Source organism: Pelophylax lessonae (genome assembly GCF_965119305.1).
Source record: "Pelophylax lessonae genome assembly, chromosome: 4".
NCBI classification, from domain to species: domain Eukaryota; kingdom Metazoa; phylum Chordata; class Amphibia; order Anura; family Ranidae; genus Pelophylax; species Pelophylax lessonae.
The window spans coordinates 51812225-51835063 of NC_138771.1; the positions used below are offsets into that span (position 1 = coordinate 51812225).

General features: G+C 43.4%; 1 protein-coding gene across 1 annotated transcript in view; it reads left to right on the top strand.

Moving 5' to 3' along the window:
* ABHD2 (abhydrolase domain containing 2, acylglycerol lipase) overlaps nt 1–22839 on the top strand; it is a 92031-nt gene that overhangs the window by 35793 nt on the left and 33399 nt on the right. Inside the window, exons 5-6 of the mRNA XM_082255405.1 lie at nt 11985–12168; nt 16612–16704. Coding sequence (XP_082111531.1) covers nt 11985–12168; nt 16612–16704 — 277 coding nt within the window. The remainder of the gene's footprint in view (nt 1–11984; nt 12169–16611; nt 16705–22839) is intronic.

Genomic DNA, 22839 nt, shown 5'->3' on the forward strand with positions numbered 1-22839 from the left:
ACCTTTAGGCAGCACTCCTGATACTCAGGGTACTATTTTCCCCAACAGTCTCTGCCAAATACTCCACATGTCAGCACTCTGGATCCTCTGCAGCTCCACTCCACACTTTTTGTTAACAAGGCCAACCGCCTGAACCACCTTCCACAAACCTGCAGGAGGGGAGACAGCCGTCCACCTCCTCCTGGGACTTTGCTCCCACTAAAAGACTCCCTGTCACATGCTCCCCCCAGGTTTATAGCCAATCCCAGGATGCATTGCAAAAATGCCCACCCACTGAGATAGCCACAAACCCTGGTTTCCCACTGGTTAGGTTTCCTCCACTGCCCAACAAGCTCCCTCATTGGATACAGTGGGGACACTCCCCCAGACACAGTAAATCACACCTGGAAACATGTGACAGGGAAAACTAACAGAACAAGCTCCCCTGATAAGCAGAATGGGGCTAATAGATGCTTTTACCTAGCATCAGAGCCAGAGACAAAGTTTTATTAATGAGTTGTTTGAAATATCATGTGAACTAAAGTTGGCCATAGATGTTGTCCACCAGGACTTTTCATAGTCCCTGTTTGATGATGACGGTTGTATATGATCAGTCTTTTACATCTTTTCATAGAAAAGGGGGGAGGATTGGCATGAGCGTGCAGAGAGATTCTCCCTGTGTGATCATGAGTACTTATCACAAAATTCAGTTTATAAGTGGACCAATAATGGATCAGTACTTACAACCGATTCTGAAAAATGGAAGCATTGCTTGCTTTTTATCAAGCAATATAGGTCCAGCCTTAATGCTTCAGTAGTAAGAAATCCTAATGGGCACAAGTATTTACATATTTGCTATGGCACTGTAACATTGCTGATACATAGAGCTAATTCAGTTTTCTCCATCCTGATTTGAGGAACACATTAATAATCAGTCTAGCTCCCGATCTAGGATCTCATGATTCAGCCTGCTTTGAAAAAATTATCATCAACTTGTCCAGATCATTTTTCAATGATGCAACTTAAAGTAGACCTTCGATTCATATATTCTAGGGGAACAGCTGGGGGAGTCAATGGTGAAGAAGGATCTGGGTGTTATGGTTGATCAGAAGATTGATGGCATACAATCCTGCAGTTTCAAAAACTAGCAAAATCCTTTCTTGTATTAAAAGAGGTATAGACTCCAGTGAGCAAGAGAGATCATGTTGCCCCTGTACAAATAATTAGGAAGATCTCCGTATGGAATATGCAGTTCAGTTTTGGGCACCAGTTCACAAAAAGGATATGGGGGGGAACTGGAGAAAGTGCAGAGAAGGGAAACCAAACTGATAAGAGGCATGGAGGAGCTCAGCTATGAGGAAAGATTAGAGGAACTGAATTTATTCTCTTGAGAAGAGGAGAATAAACTGGTTGCAAAGCCACTTGGTCAGGGACATAAATCTCCTCTGTTTAAGAACGATATGCCCCACAGTACGCGTTTTTTTTTTAAATAAAACATATGCCAATTTCTACCTTATTTTAGAGCATCTCCCAGTGCTCATGTGACTGCTCGCTGCTCTCCTCTCCTACTCTGACAGTTACAGCGGTAGGGGCCAAGAACTCCCGCTCATGTCAGCCAGGAGGAGAGAGGTAAGCAGTCACGTGACTGCTGGGAGGCACTCTAAAATAAGGTAGAAATGAACATATTTTGTATAAAACACGTACCTACTGTGGGGGCACATGTCATTATTAAACCGATGGGAATGTATGAATATATTACATTTCTCATAGCAGCGGGGAGCAGAGTGGCACTGTCGCTGCGGATGACGGAGGTATGTAAGCTGACTGTGGTGTCGGGGGTTCAGCAGCCATGATAAACTGTGGTCAGATTACGGGGGGGGCAGGATTAGCCAGGTATATTAGGTTATACAAGGGGCCAAATTACACAGCACAAGCACTGTGCTGTTAATCATGCTATAAGCAAACTGGATCCTTTTTTTTTTTTTTCTTTGGGTAGCAAACGCTTTAAGGGTGGATATGATCAACATCTATAAATACATAAGTGGTCCATATAGAGAACATTCAGATTTTTACAGATGACAAAGGGGCACTCTTTACATCTGGAGGAAAAGCAATTTGGCCTCCACATACAGAAAGGGTTCTTCACTGTAAAAGTTGTGAAAATGTGGAATAGACTCCTTCAATAACTAGTTCTGAAAAAAACTAATTTGTAGACCGCCATTGCTCAAGTTTAAATAAGATACCAACTAAGACTGAACATGCAGTTTAGATTTTGACCTTCTAGCTTTACTTGCTTGTTCCTGGTCAGTGATTTCATCTTTGATGTCAGAGACAGCCAAGTACCTGATATTTTTAGAGGGAGGTTTGCAATGTGATGGTTAGCAAGGTGTGTTACTCTTTGTGCATGTTTCCTTTAAAAGTGTTTAAGAAACAAAAAAAACAGTTGCTGTGGGATAGCTACCATTCTTGCTCATTCTGGATGAGGAAATCAATTTAAGTGTTAAAATATTTTAACAGAACAGAAACCGTTTTTTGTTTCCAACTTGTTACGGAATGTTCAAGTAGGAAATTGTGTAAATAAATAACTTTCAGAATTAAAAAAAAAATAAAAAAAACAGGCACTGCTATTTGGAACCGCTTTAATCTGCTTTTAACATGCTTCCTCCTGGAAGTTTAACTGCTCTCTGTATGCCCATTGTTTCCACTTCAAAACAAAGCTGAAATCTTTTCTACGTACAGGAAAATGTCACATGCCTCATCTGTTTCCAAATCTTTTTTTTATTTTTTTTATTTAGGTTACTTCTTTTCTAAGTAGCAAAAAGTCACTCTGGGTTTTGGGGATTTCTCACTCTGTAGACTGCAGTTTATAGAACAGGCTAGCTGTAGACAAATGTGTCTGAGAATGACGGGTAGCAAGGCATTGTGACGTACGCCCATTCGCTAGGACGTTCGTCACGGGTTACCGGAGGAGTGTGGAGGCCAGCCTCCTGCCCACGGACTACGGCCCTGGCTTGAAGGGGAGCGTGGCTCTGGTTGGGGGTGTATGCTGGGGGACCCTTGGAGTACTGTTACTTTGAATTCAAGTCCCAGCCACCCCAAGCGACACAGACTTTGGGCCTAAGCTGCATATTTCAACAAAGAACTTCACACCATGAGAGACTAAAACAGATGCTAATGACAGAAGGCTCAGCTATGGTATACTGGGGGGATGTCTATTGACAGTTATAATAAGGTGTGTTGAAAACGGAGACGTGCAGTCTGAGAGCCTATGTCTTCTGCTTTCATCTGTTTAGAGGTGAAGTGTGTTCACACTTCTAGGAATGAGTATTCGGCTATGTTTTGGGCTTGTTGTTGAATTAATTATGATAATGTTGCAGTCTCATTCACCTGTGTCTGTCCAGATGGCCAGGTATGTTAATTACTGGATATATATTGGAAGTGAGTTGGTGAATAAAGTATCATTTGTTTTACCCTTCATCAAGCTTCGGTTGATGTTTGGGGGGAAATTGAGGGGCCAGGTCACTGCATCACGTGAGATTCTGGAGACCTAAGACAGAAATACTTGGTCCAAGTATTGGGGATCTGTTACAGGCATCTATCAGTCTGCAGTTTAATTTCTGTTCAGTTGGGACCAGGTGATATGTTGATGCCGACTCAATGAGTGAACGCCTGCTTACAATGATACAGTTGTCTGTGATATTGTTATTGTCCCCTTAGAAACCTTTACATAAGGCACATACCTTACAAAGACTTGAGCATATATAGCCTTGCTTAGTGAGCTCACAGGTCTGAAGTGATATTAGATGAAAGTATTTGGCCTTATATTGAAAGCCGTAATTTAGAAAAAATAACCAGAAAAAAGTTGTAGCCCATTAAATAATAAAACAAATTTTTTCTCCAAAACTCCGCTTCAACCCAAAGATTCCCCCGCAGTCGTTTTTTTCCTCTGCTCTGTGACTTTGGTCTGATGGTCAATATTATTCGACCCACTTCCTCTGAGCCCAGGTCATCCTGGACCTACCCCAGCCTATGACTGGACAGCGAAAGAAGTACAATGAAGAGCTAATTTCCCTGTCCCCCCCCCCCTTTTTTTTTTCTTTTTATTCTGCTATCAGCATGCTTCTTATCAGAACATGAGCTTATTGTCTTCTTGACTCAAAGGGACAGGGACTGCAAAAAGCTTATACCAGTTCAGATTCAGGTACTTGCACTGCTTGCATTTAAAAATGCTCCTAATGGTGTAATATAGTGCTATATTATTGTGTGTCTTTTATATCTGCCTGGAGTTTAGCTTCAAAGGATAACAAACTATTTTAGATTGTAGCTTACAGCCCTATGATGTGGTAGCTACATTATTACTTTTTTTATTTATTTTTTTTAGCCAAGAACATTTTTAGCAAATACAGAATATAACTGTGGATCCTGCCAGAAATGCCATGTCCTTCCTTCCTGTGAGCTGCATCAAACAATATCTTCCTTCCTAGCGATGTTCTCTACAACCAATTGCCCAGTCCCCATGTAATGGAGATAGAGATATGAACATGTTTATAGTCCATAACAGGAGCGCAGTCTAGGTTGACGACCATGCCTTCCTCCATAGATACAAAGGAGGAGTGACGGGAAATGTGTTAATTACAGGGTACAAGTTAGAGCTGCACGATTTAATCGTTAAAAAATCTCGATTTCGATTTACCCCCCTCACAATTTAAAACGGCATGTCCTTGATTCTTACTGAGCCGTTCTCTGCTCACTCACGGCTGTCAAATAAACGGCCTGTCACGGCTATAAGGGAAAGCCGTTTAACCTCTTAAAGACTAAGCCGTTTTCTGACAATTCCTGCATACAAGTTAAAATAATTTTTCTCTATCGCTCATTGACAGACGTAGTCCTCGGTGATACAGCACCTTCGGTTATGTTGCCTCCACAGGAGTAGGACTAGACAGGAAATGAAAAATGCTCTGGCCACACCCCAGGGGCAGTCCCCGAGGGTATATCCTCTCTCTCTCCGCCACAGCAAATCAGTTTTTTTCTGTCTAGTCGGGAGTAAGGACCTAGATACCTTGCTGGGATCTTCGGTCCTGGCAGGATTTTTTTCTTAGAAAAGAATTTTTTTAAGACAGCTTTTTTTCTCCAGTGTTCCTGTGAGATCTTCAAGCAAGAAAGCTGAACTGGGCGACGGGCGGGATGTTAAAATCCAGTGGTCACCCCAGTTCAGCCTACGAGCGCGTGCAGGCCATAGCTCCGCGCTGGGTCGGCCGCGACATAGTCCCACTTGAGGGGACTGACCCTGCGAGTTAAACGTCTCGCTGAAACGCCAAAGACCATGAGTCACGGCGCCCGTATTGGTCGACAGCCCTCCTACCTCGGTGGAGAGGGGTACTGTCAGGAGTTGGCGCCCGCCTGGTTCCGGTATGGTGAGTAGTATGTTCCCCCTTTCCCCCTGACGGGTCTTGTGGTGAACGCGGGCCCCTCTCTGTAATGGTAAGGATGGGTTCCCCTCTATCCTACAACATGTCACAGATCCCCCTAATTGAGTGTGATTTTTGTGTACAAGAAGCCAGGAGGCTTGGTTTGGGAGCTGACAATCTAATTGTAAAAATGTGTAAATGATTGTAGTCAGTGGCAGTACTAGAACTTTACTGTGATAGTATAAGGTATCCTACCTGTCAGTAGCCACAGGGCGATGTCTATACATGTATACTGCATTCCAGATCATTCCTCCAGCTAAGCAGATGCCTCCCGACGGCCACGGACCGCATACGCCCCGCTAGGGTCCGGTACCTCCGACCACGCTGACCACCATGAGGGTGAAGGGTTGTGAGGCCGAGATCCTTCTGCAGACATGCCACTATTCTGTGCAGGCCGCCGCCATTGTCTGGTAGATCGCACGAGGCCGCCATTTTGGTGTAGCCTCGTGTCTCCAGCATGGGGGCGGCCATGTTTGAGGTGACTCAAACACCTCATGGAGCCAGGGGGAGGAGCCGGCAGGCGTGTTAAGGGGCGGAGCCGCCTCTTTTACCCAGGAAATAGGGCCAAAGACTTCCTGTCTGTAACAAGACAAGCACTGAGCAAGCTGATGAAAACTTCTGTGCATCAGGGATGAGCCTTGGGGTCTGTCTCTCTCTCTGTGGGGTCCAAAAAGGCAGGTAACACTGAGGGGCGCTGTTGCGACTGGGGGACACAAAAAAAAAAAAAAAAAGTTTTTTTTTTTACTTTGTCATTTTTTGTCGCTGGCAAGTGTCTTGTATAATCATTGACCCTGCCGCATAGGTATCCCCACCTGATCCCCTCAAGGTGGCCGCAGGACCCTCCAGTACCCCACTTGTTTTTAATGCAGTTTTGGAGTCTTTGGTATCCCGGGTGGAGGTGGCCTGTCAGGGACGGGGATCAAGAAGCGACCCCCGCCTACCCCTATTGTTTATCAGATACTTCAGATACGGATTTGGAACTGGTCAATGCAGTTGCAGGTCCCTCTTAGGGGGCTGTTGTCTCAGGTAATATCTCCTCAGCAGTGAGGAGCACGTTTCTGCCTCCGCCATAGCACAAGAGTGGTGGATGCACTAGTTGTGTCCGTCCGGGAAACCTTTAGTCTTGAGGTTACACTGGCAGAGGTAGCTGAAACTGAGATTCCTTTTTTGGTACTTGTTAGCCTACCAAAAGGGCGAAGGATTTTCCTTTACCCAAATGGGGTCGTTTTGAAACGAACCCCTGTTATTTCCAAACGCATGGCTAGGTGCTATCCGTTTGAGGAATTCCTCTTTATAGGATAGACGGTACCACCTGCTGTCTTGCCACAGACTGTTAGGATAAAAAGACCTCGTAACTAACGAGGACCTTCCTTTTCTGCTCATATAGAGTTGTTCGTTCCGCGAGGGCGGGCGATAAGGCGAAACCCTCCAAAGCCCCTTTAGAGGGGTTTCAAAGGGTGCTGGTCGGGTAAACAAAGAGTCCGGCTTAGCCAAGCCTGAAGAATATAGCCTGATGCGCCCCTACCCATCTCTGGGGTGGGGGGGGGGGGATGTCTTCACCGGTTTCTGGAGGACACAGGATCGAGTTTCGATCACTTCCACCGGTGCGATTCTTCCCTTCTAACATTGAACGGTTTCAGGGGTTCTATTCAAACCTATTCACAATGCCCAGGAAAGAGGGCAAGGTGCGTCCAAATCTGGACTTGGGAAGAAATAGAGTCCATCCGTACAGTGGTGGCCTCCCTGCATCAAAGAGATTTCCTGGCGTCCATAGACATATAGGATGCCTATCTTTATATCCCCATCATCGCAGGACATCAGCGTTTTTTCGCTTTCCCAAAGATCATCCCTGGTTCCCACCAGGAGACTGAACTATCTGGGCCTAAGGTTGGATACATCCTGGGCAAGAGAGTTTCTCCTTGCTGGGAAACTCCAGAAGGTTCAGTCAACGATTCGGATGTTGCTGTCCGTCAATTGGCTGGGACTGATGGTGGCCTTCTTAGAGGCAGTACCGTATACCCAGTCTCATACCCGAATTCTCCTGAAGGAGATTCTTTTTTAATGGAATCAGAATTCCGATTCCCTGGACAATCGGATCCGGTTGAGCGAGCGGACCAGGAAGTCTCCGATGCTCAACCAGGGGAAGTCATTTCTTCCGATAGTATCCAGATTACCAATAAGGGTATCGGAACTGAGAGCGATCAGATTTTGTCTGATTTACTGGATCGAGCAGCTCTAGAGCAGCCCGATTCGGATCCAATCGCATATGGCCTCTTCATCCAGAGGTTTTTCCCTAGCTGTCCCTTCATTGGGACATCCCGGATGTGGATCTGTTGGCACCTTGGCCTAACAGGAAGGTGCGGAGGTTTGTAGATCGCGCCACAATCCTCTAGCGGACGCAGCAGAAACGCTGATCGCCCCGTGGGGGCAGTATCAGCTACGGCATGCCTTCCATCCTCTCAAGTTGCTGCGGGAACTTCTTCGCAGGATAGAGGTGGAGGGAATTCCAGTTATTCTAGAAATTCCGGATTGACCTCGTCGAGCCTGGTACGCCGACTTGGCGAGGCTAGTCGCGGACGCTCCTTGGAGACTTCCTCTCAGGGAGGATTTGCGGTCTCAGGGACCGATCTTCCATCTTGCTTTACAGTCGCTGGCTTAATGGCCTGGCCATTGAGACCCAGGTACTGAAGGACAAGGGAGTGTCAGCTTCAGTTATTCCTACCTCCAGTTAAAGCAAGGAAAGCGACTTCCAGCACATGGAAGTCTTATATTGCATGGTGTGAATCTATTGGATTTTCCCCACAGACCTATTCGGTGACCCGAATTTTGGTCTGTCTGCAACAAGGGGTTGAGCAGAAACTATCCTTGAGCACGATCAAGGGTCAGGTTTTCGGCGTTGGCAATCTTCTTTCAAGAAACCTTTGGCTAATCATTCCTTGGTGCGGAATTTCATCCAGGGGGTGCGACATCTGGCTCCGCCAGTGTGCGCACCCTTACCGCCTGGTATCTTAATTTAGTGTGGTCGGTTCTTCAGAAACTTCTCTTTGAAGATATTAGGGAGATTCCCTTGCTTTCATTCCCAGAAGGTGGCCTTCTTGGTGGCCATTACTTCTGTACGCAGGGTGTCAGAACTGGCCGCATTATCCTGTCGTTCCCCAGATCTGGTGGTTCATAGGGATAAGGTGGTTCTTCTTCCGAATCCATCCTTCCTTCCTAAAGTGGTTTTCGTAAGACGGACTCACTTTTTGTGATCACGGATAGCCCTTGAAGGGGGTTGCCTGCGTCTGCCGCGACCATATCTACATGGATCAGTCAGACGGTGGTACAGGCTTATTCTATTAAGGGTCGGAATCCTCCGTTCCCTGTTAGGGCGCACTTCACTCGAGCGCTCAGTACTTCCTGGGCCTTTCGCCATCAGGCGTCAGTGGTCCAGGTATGTAAAGCGGCCACCTGGTCGTCGGTACATACCTTTACAAAATTTTATAAAATTGATGTGATGGCATCGGCGGATGCCTCATTTGGCCGCAAGGTTTTGCAGGCCGCAATTTGAGGAGACCGGTGGTCTACCTCGAGGGTTTTTTTCTGTTTGAAAATTTTTTTGTTGAGTCTCATCATTAAGGATGAGCATTGTAAACTTCTAGTTGGCACCGGTTGGCCCTTCTAGATTTGGATTTGATTTCCATTTTCCCACCCCTCATTTGTGATACTGCTCTGGGACTTCCCGAAGGTGCTGTATCACCGAGGACTACGTCTGTCAATGAGCGATAGAGAAAAATGGATTTTTGTAAAATCTTACCGTAAAATCCTTTTCTCTTAGCTCATTGACAGACGTAGTACCCGCCCCTCTGTTTTTGAGTTGGGTTGGGTTAAATTCTCTAAGCACTGCTTTTGTGACATAACTGATTTTCTGTGGCGGAGAGAGAGAGGATATACCCTCGGGGACTGCCCCTGGGGTGTGGCCAGAGCATTTTTCATTTCCTGTCTAGTCCTACTCCTGTGGAGGCAACATAACCGAAGGTGCTGTATCACCGAGGACTACGTCTGTCAATGAGCTAAGAGAAAAGGATTTTACGGTAAGATTTTACAAAAATCCATTTATTTTTTGCTAGAAAATTACTTAGAACTCACAAACATATATTCTATTATATTATATTATAATATTATTATTATTATTTTTTTTTTTTTAAGCAGAGACCCTAGAGAATAAAATGGCAATCGTTGCAATCTTTTATGTCACACTGTATTTGCACAGAAGTCTTTCAAACACAGTTTTTGGGGGAAAAAATACACTTTAATGAATTAAAAAAAAAAAAAAACTAAACAGTAGCCCAATTGTTTTTGTATAATGTAAAAGATGATTAGAGAATATTATGTTCTGCAGCATACCCACATATTGGAAAAACAAGCCTCCATCCCAAAATTGTACAAAAATACTTTACATAGGTTTGCGGGACATTAAATGAGGCAAATTGATCCTTGATTATATGAAATAAACATTTTAATAAAATGGACCATTAATGGCCTCCCATTGTAACAACTTGATTAAACACCAGTAGGAAAGGTTTACTTCAATTCATGATAAATGAATATATAAAAGATATTAATGATTATACATTTCAAGGCATATAACAATTTAACATAGGTCAGATTACAATTAAAACAGGTAGGTATATGAAGAGCTGACGTGACGGAATTCATTCCTGCATCGCACATAATATATATTTGATGGTACATAGTGTTATTGGCATCTGCTATGGCATTAAAAAGCATGATATCTTGGCATCCATATAAATCAATGCATTTCGTGGTTCTGTACCCACATCGTCAGGAGTAAGATGCAATAGAGATATCTAAAGATATAATAGAAAAATATTAGAAAAAAAAAAATCCCCATGCCACAGGGGATGGCAATAGTATGTAGCATGGGGATTTTTTTTTTCTAATATTTTTCTATTATATGTTTTAGATATCTCTATTTCATCTTACTCTTGACGATGTGGGTACAGAACCACGAAATGCATTGAGTTATATGGATGCCAAGATATCATGCTTTTTAATGCCATAGCAGATGCCAATAACACTATGTACCATCAAATATATATTATGTGCGATGCAGGAATGAATTCTGTCACATGTCAGCTCTTCATATACCTACCTGTTTTAATTGTAATCTGACCTATGTTAAATTGTTGTATGCCTAGAAATGTATAATCATTAATATCTTTTATATATTCATTTATCATGAATTGAAGTAAACCTTTTCCTACTGGTGTTTAAAAACTTACAAAAAGAAAATAATGCAGCTATCTAAGCCCCAGTTCACACTAGGGCGACCTGTGAGGCGACCTGGTCGCCTCACAGGTCGCCGCAGGTCGCCTCCCATAGGGAAGCGCGGACCCATTCTAATAGGAGCGACACAAGTCGCTCCGACCTAGAAAAAGGGTCCGGAGCTTCTTTGGGGCGACCAGGAGGCGACCGCCATAGACTTCAATGTTATGAAGTCCGTGGCGGCTGCTCCGAGGTCGCGGCGCGCTGCTCGCACCGCGATTTTGTGTGGTCGCCCCGGGAAGTAGCGTCGCGTGTATGTGAACCGACGCTTAGCAAGGACTAGTACTCTTCAGTATGTTACATCTTTGTTTTTGGATTTAGATGCCCTTTTAAGGCTCGGTTTCCACTGCTGCGGCTACAGAGTCGCGCTACTTCTAGCGCGACTCTGTAGTGTTCACTTGTTCGCGGCTTTCAGTGAGACTTGTCCCTCATTATAGAAGGAAGTCGCACTGAAGTCGGCCTAAAAGTAGTGCACAAACTACTTTTCAAGTCGCCGCAACTCAAGTCGCAACTGAGAACGGGCCAAATAGAAATGAATGGCTTTTGACTTGCTGTGCGACTTGGCATGTGTCGCACTAGTGGAAACCGGGCCTTAGGGTGTCAATTCACCTTTACAGAAAAACTGCAAAGGTGACCGAACGCCTTTAACTGAATCCACATCTTTCTAAAGTTCACATTTCCATACATAACTAATGAACAGGGTTCTCTGTGGAGCTGATGTTTTACTCTCATATATATATATATATATATATATATATATATATATATATATATATATATATTAAAGTCGAAAAGCAACTGTTAACTTCATTGTTTACTTACATTTGACCAGCTTGAACCAATGTTAGTATGCACATTCTTCTTGTTGGCCAAGATGGAGATTGTGACATCACTGCCTTTCCTCTCCACCTCGTCCAATTAAAGAATAGCTTGTATTTATTGAAAAAAATACAAGCGGTTCAGTGAATGGCTGTAGTTCCTAGTAAGTGACAACCTCAGTGGTCAGTGTGCACTGGGGCAGCCACTCGGCACAGGACCCAAAAGATCACGGATATCACTGTTGTAGCGCCACCTACTACAGTGATTGTTCGCATCCACAATGGTCCCTCAGCTATGAGATATGCATACTTACATTAATCATTCCTTAAATTCCGCTTTAAATATTCTGACACAGTTGTAAGATTTTAACCTGTCATTTTCTATCCTTAGGTTGTACGTGGGAATTTGGAGGAATGGTCAACTACATCAAGAAGACGTTTCCTCAGACCAGGCTGATCGTTGTGGGGTTTAGCCTAGGTGGAAACATAGTGTGTAAATTCCTCGGTGAAGCTGTCACCAATCAGGAGAGAGTCATGTGCTGTGTCAGTGTGTGCCAGGGGTACAGTGCTTCCCGGTAAGTGATCTTCATAGCATATTTCTTGGTCACTTTATACTGTTAAAAGCATCAGAAAGCAAACTCGCCCCCACTACTATGTGGACTTGAGTCTGAGTGTGAAAGGAAAATGTTCCCCTATGATTAGCTGTAGTATGTGGGCAGGACCAGCAGAGAAAACAATTCATTAGCATGGTATGCTGATCATACTGTATTACATCAGCTCTAATGTGCAGTAATTTATGACATCTCTTCCTTTTTTGATAACATTTGGATGGGAGAGATGAAATGTTCTAAGGTACCCAAAGCCCCTATTAATCGGACAGAAGTTGCCATGTACACCTGACCTGCATATAATTAGTAATTGCTGAATGTAGTCAATGATGCACATTAAGTTTGTTTCCAATCGGGTATCTGATTCACAGGATAGAAAAGCCAAACAAGATTTATGCATGCATCCATGCAATCACCATAAAATGAGTCAGTTCAGTTGTGTTCCAAAAGGAATTACAATTTCATTCTCTTCCCTTAAAACCCCCCATACACCCAGGACGAATGTCAACCCAAATCAGCCAGTACAGTAGAAATATTCGTCCCATGTATACAGCTGCTTGTCTGATAGAAGCCAATCTAACAGCAGCTTCTGCTGAACAGGCATGTTGGATCAGTGTTTGCCAATGGCTGTGAGCGCTGACCTATGTGTTTTGGTGGGACACAATAGCACAGCAGGGGCTATTGCTATTCTAACTTCGCATAGTTAGTACTGCAGCCACTTTTTTTTTTTTTATTAGTGTTTAGCCCCCTGTGTTGGACAAAAAAAAAAAAAAAAGTATTTAGATAATGAATAAAACAGCGCTTGCCTAAATATAAATATAAAAGTGCACCAGTGCTACAATAAATAAATATTGAATAAATACAATAAAGTATAAATGAAGTGTTGAATATTCCACAACTTAAGGTGCATCAGTGCTTCAAATGTCCAAGTGCATGGATGTGCTTGAAAATCATCAATCGGTGCGGAGTGCTCCACTCCCCTCCTGTGTCCCCACTCACTGGAAGTATTGGACCCCCATGGCTGTTTCAGTCTGGGGTCAAAACAGCTTAGGGACAGTGTGGTGTACACCACTGATCCTCCTTGCAAATGTTACACTCCGTTGCCCACCAGTTAAGAGATCTTTAGAGGCTCAAACGCAAATAATGGGCTGGCATCGTGAAGTCCATAAACAATTCATAAACAATTTATTAATTGCGCATAAAGTAAAACTACTTGCAAGAACACAGTCAAAATTATGCTTTAGAGAGGTACAATCCTTCTGGGAGCGTCGTTCTGGTGTGCGTTCCACATAGGACAGGGAAGGGACGTCAATGGTTTCAGCGTAACCGGAAATCCCTTAACGCGTTTTGCCCCACCTTCCAGGGCGTCATCAAAGGACATTACTTCAACTTAACGCATGTATCATGCTTTACTCTTCATGTACATGCCATATGACTTGTGAAAAACTGTAAAATAATTATAGAAATGAGTTGGAGGATAACGGTTTCCATAGAGCTAAAGCAACAGCAATGGTACTATAATGTGATTGAATATGAGATGAGGAAAGTTCAATAATGATACCTGGGTTACTTTGCTGGCAGATTCTGACACCATGATGGTCCACATCCAATCTGTAATCAGGCTAATACACACTGGGTTTTGAATATATTTCCAGTCCACTTGTGCATTGCTATCAAAAGGCAATATTGGAAAGTCTGCCTTGTAAAAAATATAAACTGGTCAAAAGTTTATGCAAAAGGGGGAAATTGAAAGTGTTGGGAGGAATGATCCTATAGGGCTGGTTCACACCACATGCTTTACAGTGCATTTTATTTTTTTTCCTGCTTCAAAAACGCATGGACAGTAGGTTACATAGATTCCAATGGCTGAGTGCACATCATTGCAGTTTGTTCGAATGCAGTCAACAAAAGTAGAACATGCTGCATTTTTCTGCAAGGAACAGTACTGCAAAATGTATCAAAAACGCACCGAAACGCAGTACACCAAAAAATAAAAAGGGAAATTACCAAAAATGTATATAAAAAAGAAAAACACAAGACGAAATAATGCACATTGGATGCATCAAAAATGTGCATGTAGAAACGCATCTGGACTGAATGTGTGTGGAATGAGGTAGCCCTTAGAATTTGTGTCAGCAAACAAATATAGCAGCTAAGTCTTCTTTCACACTAGTGCATGTTCTCCTTCCTTTGCTGTTGCGTTAACTTAGAAATCACAATTTTCTCAGAGTTTTGTGTATAAATTCCAGGCTCTTCCTACAAAAAAAGCATAGAAAAAGCGTGTAAAAATGCACAAAAAGGCACTGAAAGACACATTATGCAGCAGCACTAATGTGAATGTGAGCTTAGAAAGTAAACCTTGGGCACCGTTGTGCCACATCTACTCCCTCTAGTGGTGAGTAATTTATTGTATGTGTACCTTTACACTATTGATTGTGTTCTATCTATATCTCATACATACTGTTACAGAATATATGAGACATTTATTTGATGTGGAATAAAACTGTAGACATCACAAAGTACAGTGCAAAGATTATCATGTTATCCTCTTGCACCGTGCAGGCTGTGGAAGCCTGGGGGGTGAAAGATAAATAGTTGTACATCCAGTCCAAGCATGACTGATAATTGTATGCGTTCGCAACGTCATTATATATTCCTAGGAACAGAGTTGAATAATAAAACCACAGGCAATGTTCTGCATTTTGCAAGTGAACCTAATGTTTTGTGCTGTATTACAGTTTTCCACTTTGCTCCTACATTTGTGAAAGATATCCACTTCAATGTAACATAAAAGATATGGTTGTTAATATTTTGCTCCTTTTTTTGGTGTCACGTCTAGGGTAAAGCCAAATTCCAGGTGTGATTAATTTTTTTTACTGCATACCAACATTGGTCTGGCTTGGACTAGTGTAAGTAAGTTTATCTCATATCTGAGGGATTGCTGGGGAAGCTGACAATCACTGTAGTGGTCAGTAATCACTGCAATCTTCCAGGTCCTGTGCAAGCAGGTGCAAACTAACCACAGGACTTGGTGGGATATACTTCCCTAACCACAGGATGGCCCTTGCTTGGCACTGCTGCGGTTCATAAATTCTTTGCACCACGAGGTGGAGGTCATGGTATAACCACCCCTTCCTGTACTGAAAAAATGACATGGCGTTCTGTGAAAGGCAGCAGTTCAGAGTGGATGACCCCCTGGGATTAGTTCCACAGAATCTGAATGGAACCTGGAAGATCGTGGCTATCACTGTAGTAGCATCAGCTTCTACAGTGATTGTCCACTTTGCCAGTGGCCCCTTGAGTGTGAGATATGCATCCTTACATTGGTCCAAGCTGGTCCATTGTAAGTGTGCAATAAAGATCATACCTGGATTTCAGCTTTAACATTCTGCAAAGTGAACTTTGAAAGTCCAATAATTTAAATGCTTGATTGCCCTAGCATGACCGGTGTGTGTCTGAGGGCCGCTTCACATCTGTGCACTTTTTGTTTTTTTTTAATAACACAAGATTGCTTTATGGAGTGCAATTCACAACTGACCGGTAATCCTAACAAAAGGTAGGGAGTCCAACAAGACAAAGCAATATCAGCACACCAGGGTAGCACAAGTCACTTGAAGTCATACAGGGGCAGGAACACTCATCAATACTATTAGTCCCAGACCAACCCAAGAGGGCAGAGATGGGGGGGGGGAAGAAAGGGGGCAAACTCATAGTGGAGAGACCTCACACAACCTCTACCATGATGTCCAGGGGAGCCAAACCTTATAATACGTCCAGGGACAACCCTAGTTCATGTAGGTCAGCTTAAATAAAGGTAGGACCGCATCCACCATGGCTTCCCAGGATGACACCGCACGAACAACAGTGGAGGTCCACTTTAATACATCTTTCTTAGCATAGTACTGGAGGTAAGAAATGAGCAGTTTAGTATGGTGTGATCGTTGGGCATCTTCATGAATCCACAAAAGGGCTAATTCTGAGGCAACAGGGATAGAAATGTGCTAAATACGTTTTTATGTGTGTTACTATTGAACTCTATGAAACCTGCATGTTGCTGAAAGTGCATTAAGCCCTCGTTCATATTGGAGTGATTTGTTGTGCGATTTGACAGGACAAATCGCATGAAAAGTCGCACCCTATTGCCTGCAATCGCACTGTTCAGATCGGTGTGACACCAACTTCGCGGTGTCGCACAGATTTGAAAAAAATGTTCCTGCACTTATTTTGGTGATTTTGGTTAAGTCGCACTGACATGCGGCTTTGAAATGTGAACGAAGGCTAAACATGCAGAAAGCAAGATTTTTTTTTTTAAAGTTGCAGCAATGTCTGACAAGTCCTATGTGCTTCGCAGAATTGGTGTTTCCTCTGTGACACTTTATTGACTCCTTCTCATTTGTGGGTTTCTTCCAGGGCACAGGAAACATTCCTACAGTGGGATCAATGCCGACGCTTCTACAACTTCCTCATGGCAGACAACATGAAGAAAATCATTCTGTCTCATAGGTATTTACTTGTATAAATAATTCAGTCAAGTCGTGTCTTGGATGCTTCTGCTGCTCTGCACAAAACTTTATGATTTTAGATCTTCCATTTAGGACATAGAAAATGTCTGATGCTTTTACAGGTGTTTGATTTAGTAGAGTGTGTGTACAAATGGGTCTGAACAATATGCAAGGAAGCCATTAAGGTTGATTTACTAAAGGCAAATATACTGTTCACTTCAAGTGCATTTGCTCTAGATCTAAGGGGAATCTCTGCTGATTTCTATCATCCAATCAGGTGCAAGCAAACATGCTGTTTTTTTTTCCTTGCATATGAGTGAGTATTCTTTGCAAAGTGAAACGTTACCATATTTACTATGCCCTGGAGCAAGTGCACTTGCAGTGCACAGTATATTTGCCTTTAGTAAATCAACCCCATAGTGTGTTAATTAGACCTACCCTACAGCAGAAAATACAGCCATATATAGTCTAGCCTAAGCTACAATGCATGATTACTTACTATACTTCTTATCTGCTGTATATGAAACGCCAAGACAATCAATATTTATTTTAATCACTTCACCCAAATGGACATTCCTGTATGTCCTTGTTTTTCAGTGGTTGTACCAGGTTGATGCCTGCACCTACATGCATCATCCCCATATCATTCTTTTTAGCTGAAAATTCTGAGTAAGGCAGAAGTGATCCGAGTGGATAATTTGCCACTTGATCACTTCTGTGGGTGGTGGAAGGAGGTCCCGCCGCCGCAGCTGCCTCTCCCGGGATCTACTGTACGATCTCTGTGCCCGGGAGTAATTCAGCTGGCTGCCCTGTACAGAGAGATGGGAATTGACGTCATTCCCCTCTCTCTGTAACCCTGGAAACTGGAAGCAATGAGTAGTTTGTCACTTCCGCCTCCGCCTCTTTGTTTACCTGTCCCCCAGTGGTCAGAGAAGCAGGCAGTCAGATCAATCTTAGTCTGATCGGCTGCGTGGGGGAACAGAGGAGAGATTTGGGGTCTAATAGACTCCAAATCTCTCCATAGAAAGGACCTGTCGCGGCCCATACAGTCACAAGGGATGTTGTTCATCCCTTGTGATGGCAATAAAGTTAAAAAAAAAAAAAAAAAGTGTAAAAAAAAAAAAAGTTTTTTATAAATTTAGTTTAAAATAAACAAAAATTTAAAGCGCCACCATCCCACTGTGCTTGCACGCAAATGCGAACGCATACATTACTCCCGCACGCACATGTAAACAGTGCTCACACCACACGTAAGGTATTGTTGTGAACCTCAGAGCGAGAGCATTTATTCTAGCAGCAGACCGCCTGTGTAACTCTAAACTGCTAATCTGCTTATCTGTAAAGGTGTTTACACTGTCACCTATGGAGAATTTTAATCACCGTAGCTTGCCGCCATTCCACCACATGCAGACACAATTTTAAAGCGCGACATGTTGGATATTAATTTACTCGGCGTAACATCTTTCACATTTTACAAAAAAAATTGGACTTTAGTGTTTTTTGTTTTTTTTTACTTCGGTCTTCGCTTATTTTTTATTTTAAAGAGAACCTTTGTTAAAATTTAAATTTTTTAGCTAGTTATGTTCATGAGAGAACTGCAACTGGCTGGTTTTCGGATTGGATATCCTAGATCCTTAAGGTCTTCCAGTCCAGCCAGCGAGCGTGTGCAGGTTATAGCCCTGCACTAGGCCTTGCCACGACAGAGCCCCAATGGATGGGGGCTGGCCCGAGAGTAGAACACCTCACCGGGACGCACACGACCTGGTTTGGCCTGAGTCGCAGCGTGCCCCTTGGCCGTCAGCACCCACACCCCGAGTGGAGAGGTAGTCTGTCCGGAGTGGCGCCCACCCGATTGTCATTGGTATGGTGAGTAGTGTGTCCCCCCGTAGCTCTGGGGGTCTCGATGTGGACCTGGGCCCCTCCCCGGGACGGTCGGACCCTTGGGTGCCCCTCATTCTTTCTGACTCTGTGATTCCTACACTGTTGAAGGCTAGAAAATCTACCTCCAGAAAGATCTGTCATTGTACGTGGAAATCATACATCTCATGGTGTGAATCGCTGAAGGTGCATCCACGCTCATTTTGGGTGGCTAGGATTTTGGCTTTCCTTCAAAGAGTGGTTGAGCAGCAGTTGGCCTTGGGTACCATTAAAGGCCAAGTGTCGGCTTTGGCTGTGTTTTTCCAACGCCCTTTAGCTACGCTTGCATTGATTCACACTTTTATTCAAGGGGTTCGCCATATGGCTCCTTTGATACGGTCCCCGTTGCCTCCATGGGATCTTAACCTGGTACTGCCTGTTCCTCAAAAACCTCCCTTTGAGAACATCAGGGAGATTCCTTACACGGTTACAGAAGGTAGCCTTTTTGGTGGCTATTACCTCTGCTCACAGAGTATCTGAATTGGTGGTGCTATCCTGCCGTTCACCTTTATCTAGTGATCTACAGAGATAAAGTGGTACTTCGTCCTAATCAGTCGTTTCTTCCTAAGGTGGTTTCTGATTTCCATTTGAATGTAGACATTGTGCTGCCTTCACTCTGTCCTAAGCCCAAGCATCCCAAGGAAATTGCCTTGCATTCTTTGGATGTGGTTCGGGCTATTAGGGCTTACCTGGCGGCTACTGAATCTTTCAGGAAATCCGACTTTTTGTCCTCACGAAAGGATCTCGAAAGGGATTGGCTGCGTCTCCTGCGACCATATCCAGATGGATCAGGCAGACGGTCGTACAGGCTTATTGCCTGAAGGTTCAGGTTCCACCTTTCCTTGTGAAAGCGCATTCTACTAGGGCGCTGAGTGCTTCTTGGGCTTTTCGCCATCAGGCGTCAGTAATGCAAGTTTTCAAGGCGACAACTTGGTCATCTGTGCATACGTTCACAAAAGTTTACAAAGTAAATGTGTTTGCATCCTCGGATGCCTGGACCGGCAGTTGGCTCAGCCTCACAGCCAGCCCCTCCACAGCTCAGCGCTCCATTGATTGCTCCCCCCACCAGCAGAGAGTTGGAGCCTTACAGTCACTGTCTCTTTGCTTAGTGAAGACTGAGAACTGAGCAATCCGTGATCTTTCATCCCTCGGTTGTCAATCTTAGAAGCGGCAGAGTACAGGTGTAGCATCCGCCTAGGGGAGTATATTTTTTTTTTTTTTTTAACATCTAGAGCAGGGGTCTTCAAACTACGGCCCACAGGCAAAATACTACCCACTGCAAGTTTTTATTAAGCCCTCTGATGTAAGAGGGACCCTGATGGGGGACTGTCCTGTATGGGGAGACTCTGATGTAAGGGGGGGAACCCAAATTTATTTGGAATTTTGCTTTGCTTTACTGAAGTTTTTTTTTTAGTTTTTTTTTCTGTTATTATAAATCATATTGTGCGAATTAAAAAAAAAAATCCTAAATAAATCCAAACAGTTCATTTAAAATTGATTTGTTCATTTTAAAACTTTTTTTTTTTTTTGACCCATAAATATTTGCGTATTTAATAATAATAAGTAATTTTGATTAATCTGATCACAGAATAGTTTTCCACTTTGCAATAGACCATTTAAATGAGATTTGGTTCAGAGAAGGCAGCTGTGTTTCTGGATAATAATCAGACATGGCTCCTTTTTTGCATGAGAGAGCTTTAACTTGTATTTTTGGATGGCACAGTGAACTGTGTTCACAGATTAGTCATTTTTGGAAGTATTCCTGAGCCAATGCAATGATGTCCATCACAGAATCATGCCTGTTTTTAATGCAGTGCTGTCTGAGGGCCTGAAGATCATGGGCATCTAATATTGTGTTTTCGGCCTTGTCCCTTGTGCAAAGAGATTTCTTCATGTTCTTTCTTGCTGCCTTAAATTTACAGCATGTTGGCTCACCGCAGACCAGCTGTCGAATTTTGATTAACCACTTTGGAGCCTACTGCCCTTCAAAAGTATGTTTTTAATAGCTCTCAAGAAGGAAGGGCAGTTCCCCTAAAACATGTTGCCTTTATTTGTACTCTTGCACTTTCAATAAATGTTTTTTGTAACTTATAAAGCATTGCTTTATTCTGGACATAGGGTGCTGCTTATTCAAATGTCAAGTGTCTCTAGATTCTCAGAATCTTTTGATATTATGTACTGTACTGTAGATGATAATATATTTAAAGTCTTTGCAATTTTTACGTTGAGGAACATTATTCTGAAATTGTTTGGTAATTTTTAGATGCAGCTTTTCACAGATTGGTGAACCTCTGCCTCTGGGACGCTGACTCTCGAAGATGCTCTTTTTATAACCAATCATGTTACTGACCTATTGCCAATAAACTTAATTAGTTGAAAATTTTTCTTCCAGCTCTTCCTTGTTAGTAATATTTACTTTGCCAGCTTTTTGTTGCCTTGTCCCAACTTTTTTGAGACCTGTTGCGGCCATGAGTTTCAAAATGACCCTATATTTTTCCTGAAATGGTACATTTTTCTAATTTCAAACATTTGATAGTAGGGATGCACCGAAATTAAAATTTTGGGCCGAAACCAAAAATGCAGAATGCCCTTGGCCAAAACCCGAAAACGAAAATGACCTTTTCCCCCAAATAATTTTAAAATAGATAAAAGAGGGGCATACACCAAAAACAGGCAGGGACGTACTGTATACCTGTCGCTGCCACCCTGAAACAGTATATGTACTGTGACGGGTTGGCAAGTGGTTAATTTAATTACCAATGGTATTTGTATTATGCAGCATGAGGGGGTTAATGTATTGCCACTGCTGGTCACTGATGCATTAGTGACCGACCAGTGGCAGTTAATTAACCCCTTTGTGCTGCATCAGTGCAACCAGTATCAGTGTTAATTAACACTGGTTGCACTGATACTGGTTGCACTAATGCAGCACACAGGAGTTAATGAACTGCCACTGGTTGGTCTCTAATGCATCACCCTCCCCCCCGGTGATGTCACTACTACTACGATCTGTGCATGAATGAAGTGACACACCGGGCGGGAGGGTGGGCGAGCGGCAGCTAATATCTGTAACTATGTGAGAGCTTCACTTCACTTCCCTGTCAGCGGACGATGTGCATAAATGAACTGAAGTGACACACCGGGGGTAGCGGCCGCTAATAACTATAACTATGTGAGCGCTTCACTTCCCTATCAGAGGAGATACCCGCCTGATAGGGAAGTGAAGCTCTCACATAGTTATAGCTATTAGCGGTCGCTCCCCCCGCCCGGTGTGTCAGTTCAGTTCATTCATGCACATCGTCTGCTGACAGGGAAGTGAAGTGAAGCTCTCACATAGTTACAGATATTAGCGGCCGTTCGCCCGCCCTCCCACCCGGTCTGTTAGTTAATTAATGCACGGATCGCAGTAGTAGGGACATCATTGAGAGGCGGGCGGCCGGCCGGCCAGAGGCGCGTCTTTTCAAACCTGCGATGCGCCCTCCTCCTTCCTCACGGCGGCCATTAATTTCGGCATTTTTAACCCATTTTCGGCTGAAATGGGATAGGCCCATTTTCGGGCCAAAAATTTCAGTGCACCAATTTGCATGGCTGCACAATACCATGTGGTTTGGTGTGGCATGTTTTTAAAAATAGTGCATGCATGTTCCAGTGCAGTTTGCAGCCTATTCAAATAAATGGAATCTCAAACTGCACTGCACAGTAACACATGCTGTGCGTGCTACTCCATTTCAGTTGTACAGTTCTACCTCCTTGCTCAGAAAACTACCCACATAGAGAAGAAGGTGCCCGGGGTATATTTTTTTCCTAAGAATGGGGGAAAGGCTAAGCTGACACGCCTTCTGGCCACCAGCCATAGGGGAAATGGAGGAGAAGCTGTCGGCTTGTGCTGTGCATGGCGGCTGCTGGAGACCAACACCATTGGTCACAAAAGCACAAGCCAGCTACACTATTCAAAGACCGGTGGTCACATTTGTTGTTTTTTTTTTTTTTTTTTTTTTTTTAATGGCTCCGATTGGCAACCTAACTTTTTACTTTCCCCATCAAGTTGTTATTTGCCCCTCCCTTTTTAAATTTTAAGCTCTCAAGAGCACGGCATTCCTAATTCTCTGGTCTTAAATTTTATTGTAGTTCTACTGTCCCCCTTTTTATTGTAAAGTGCTCTGCAAACTCTTGGAGCTATATAAATCCTTTATACTAATAATGATTGCAATCAATGGCT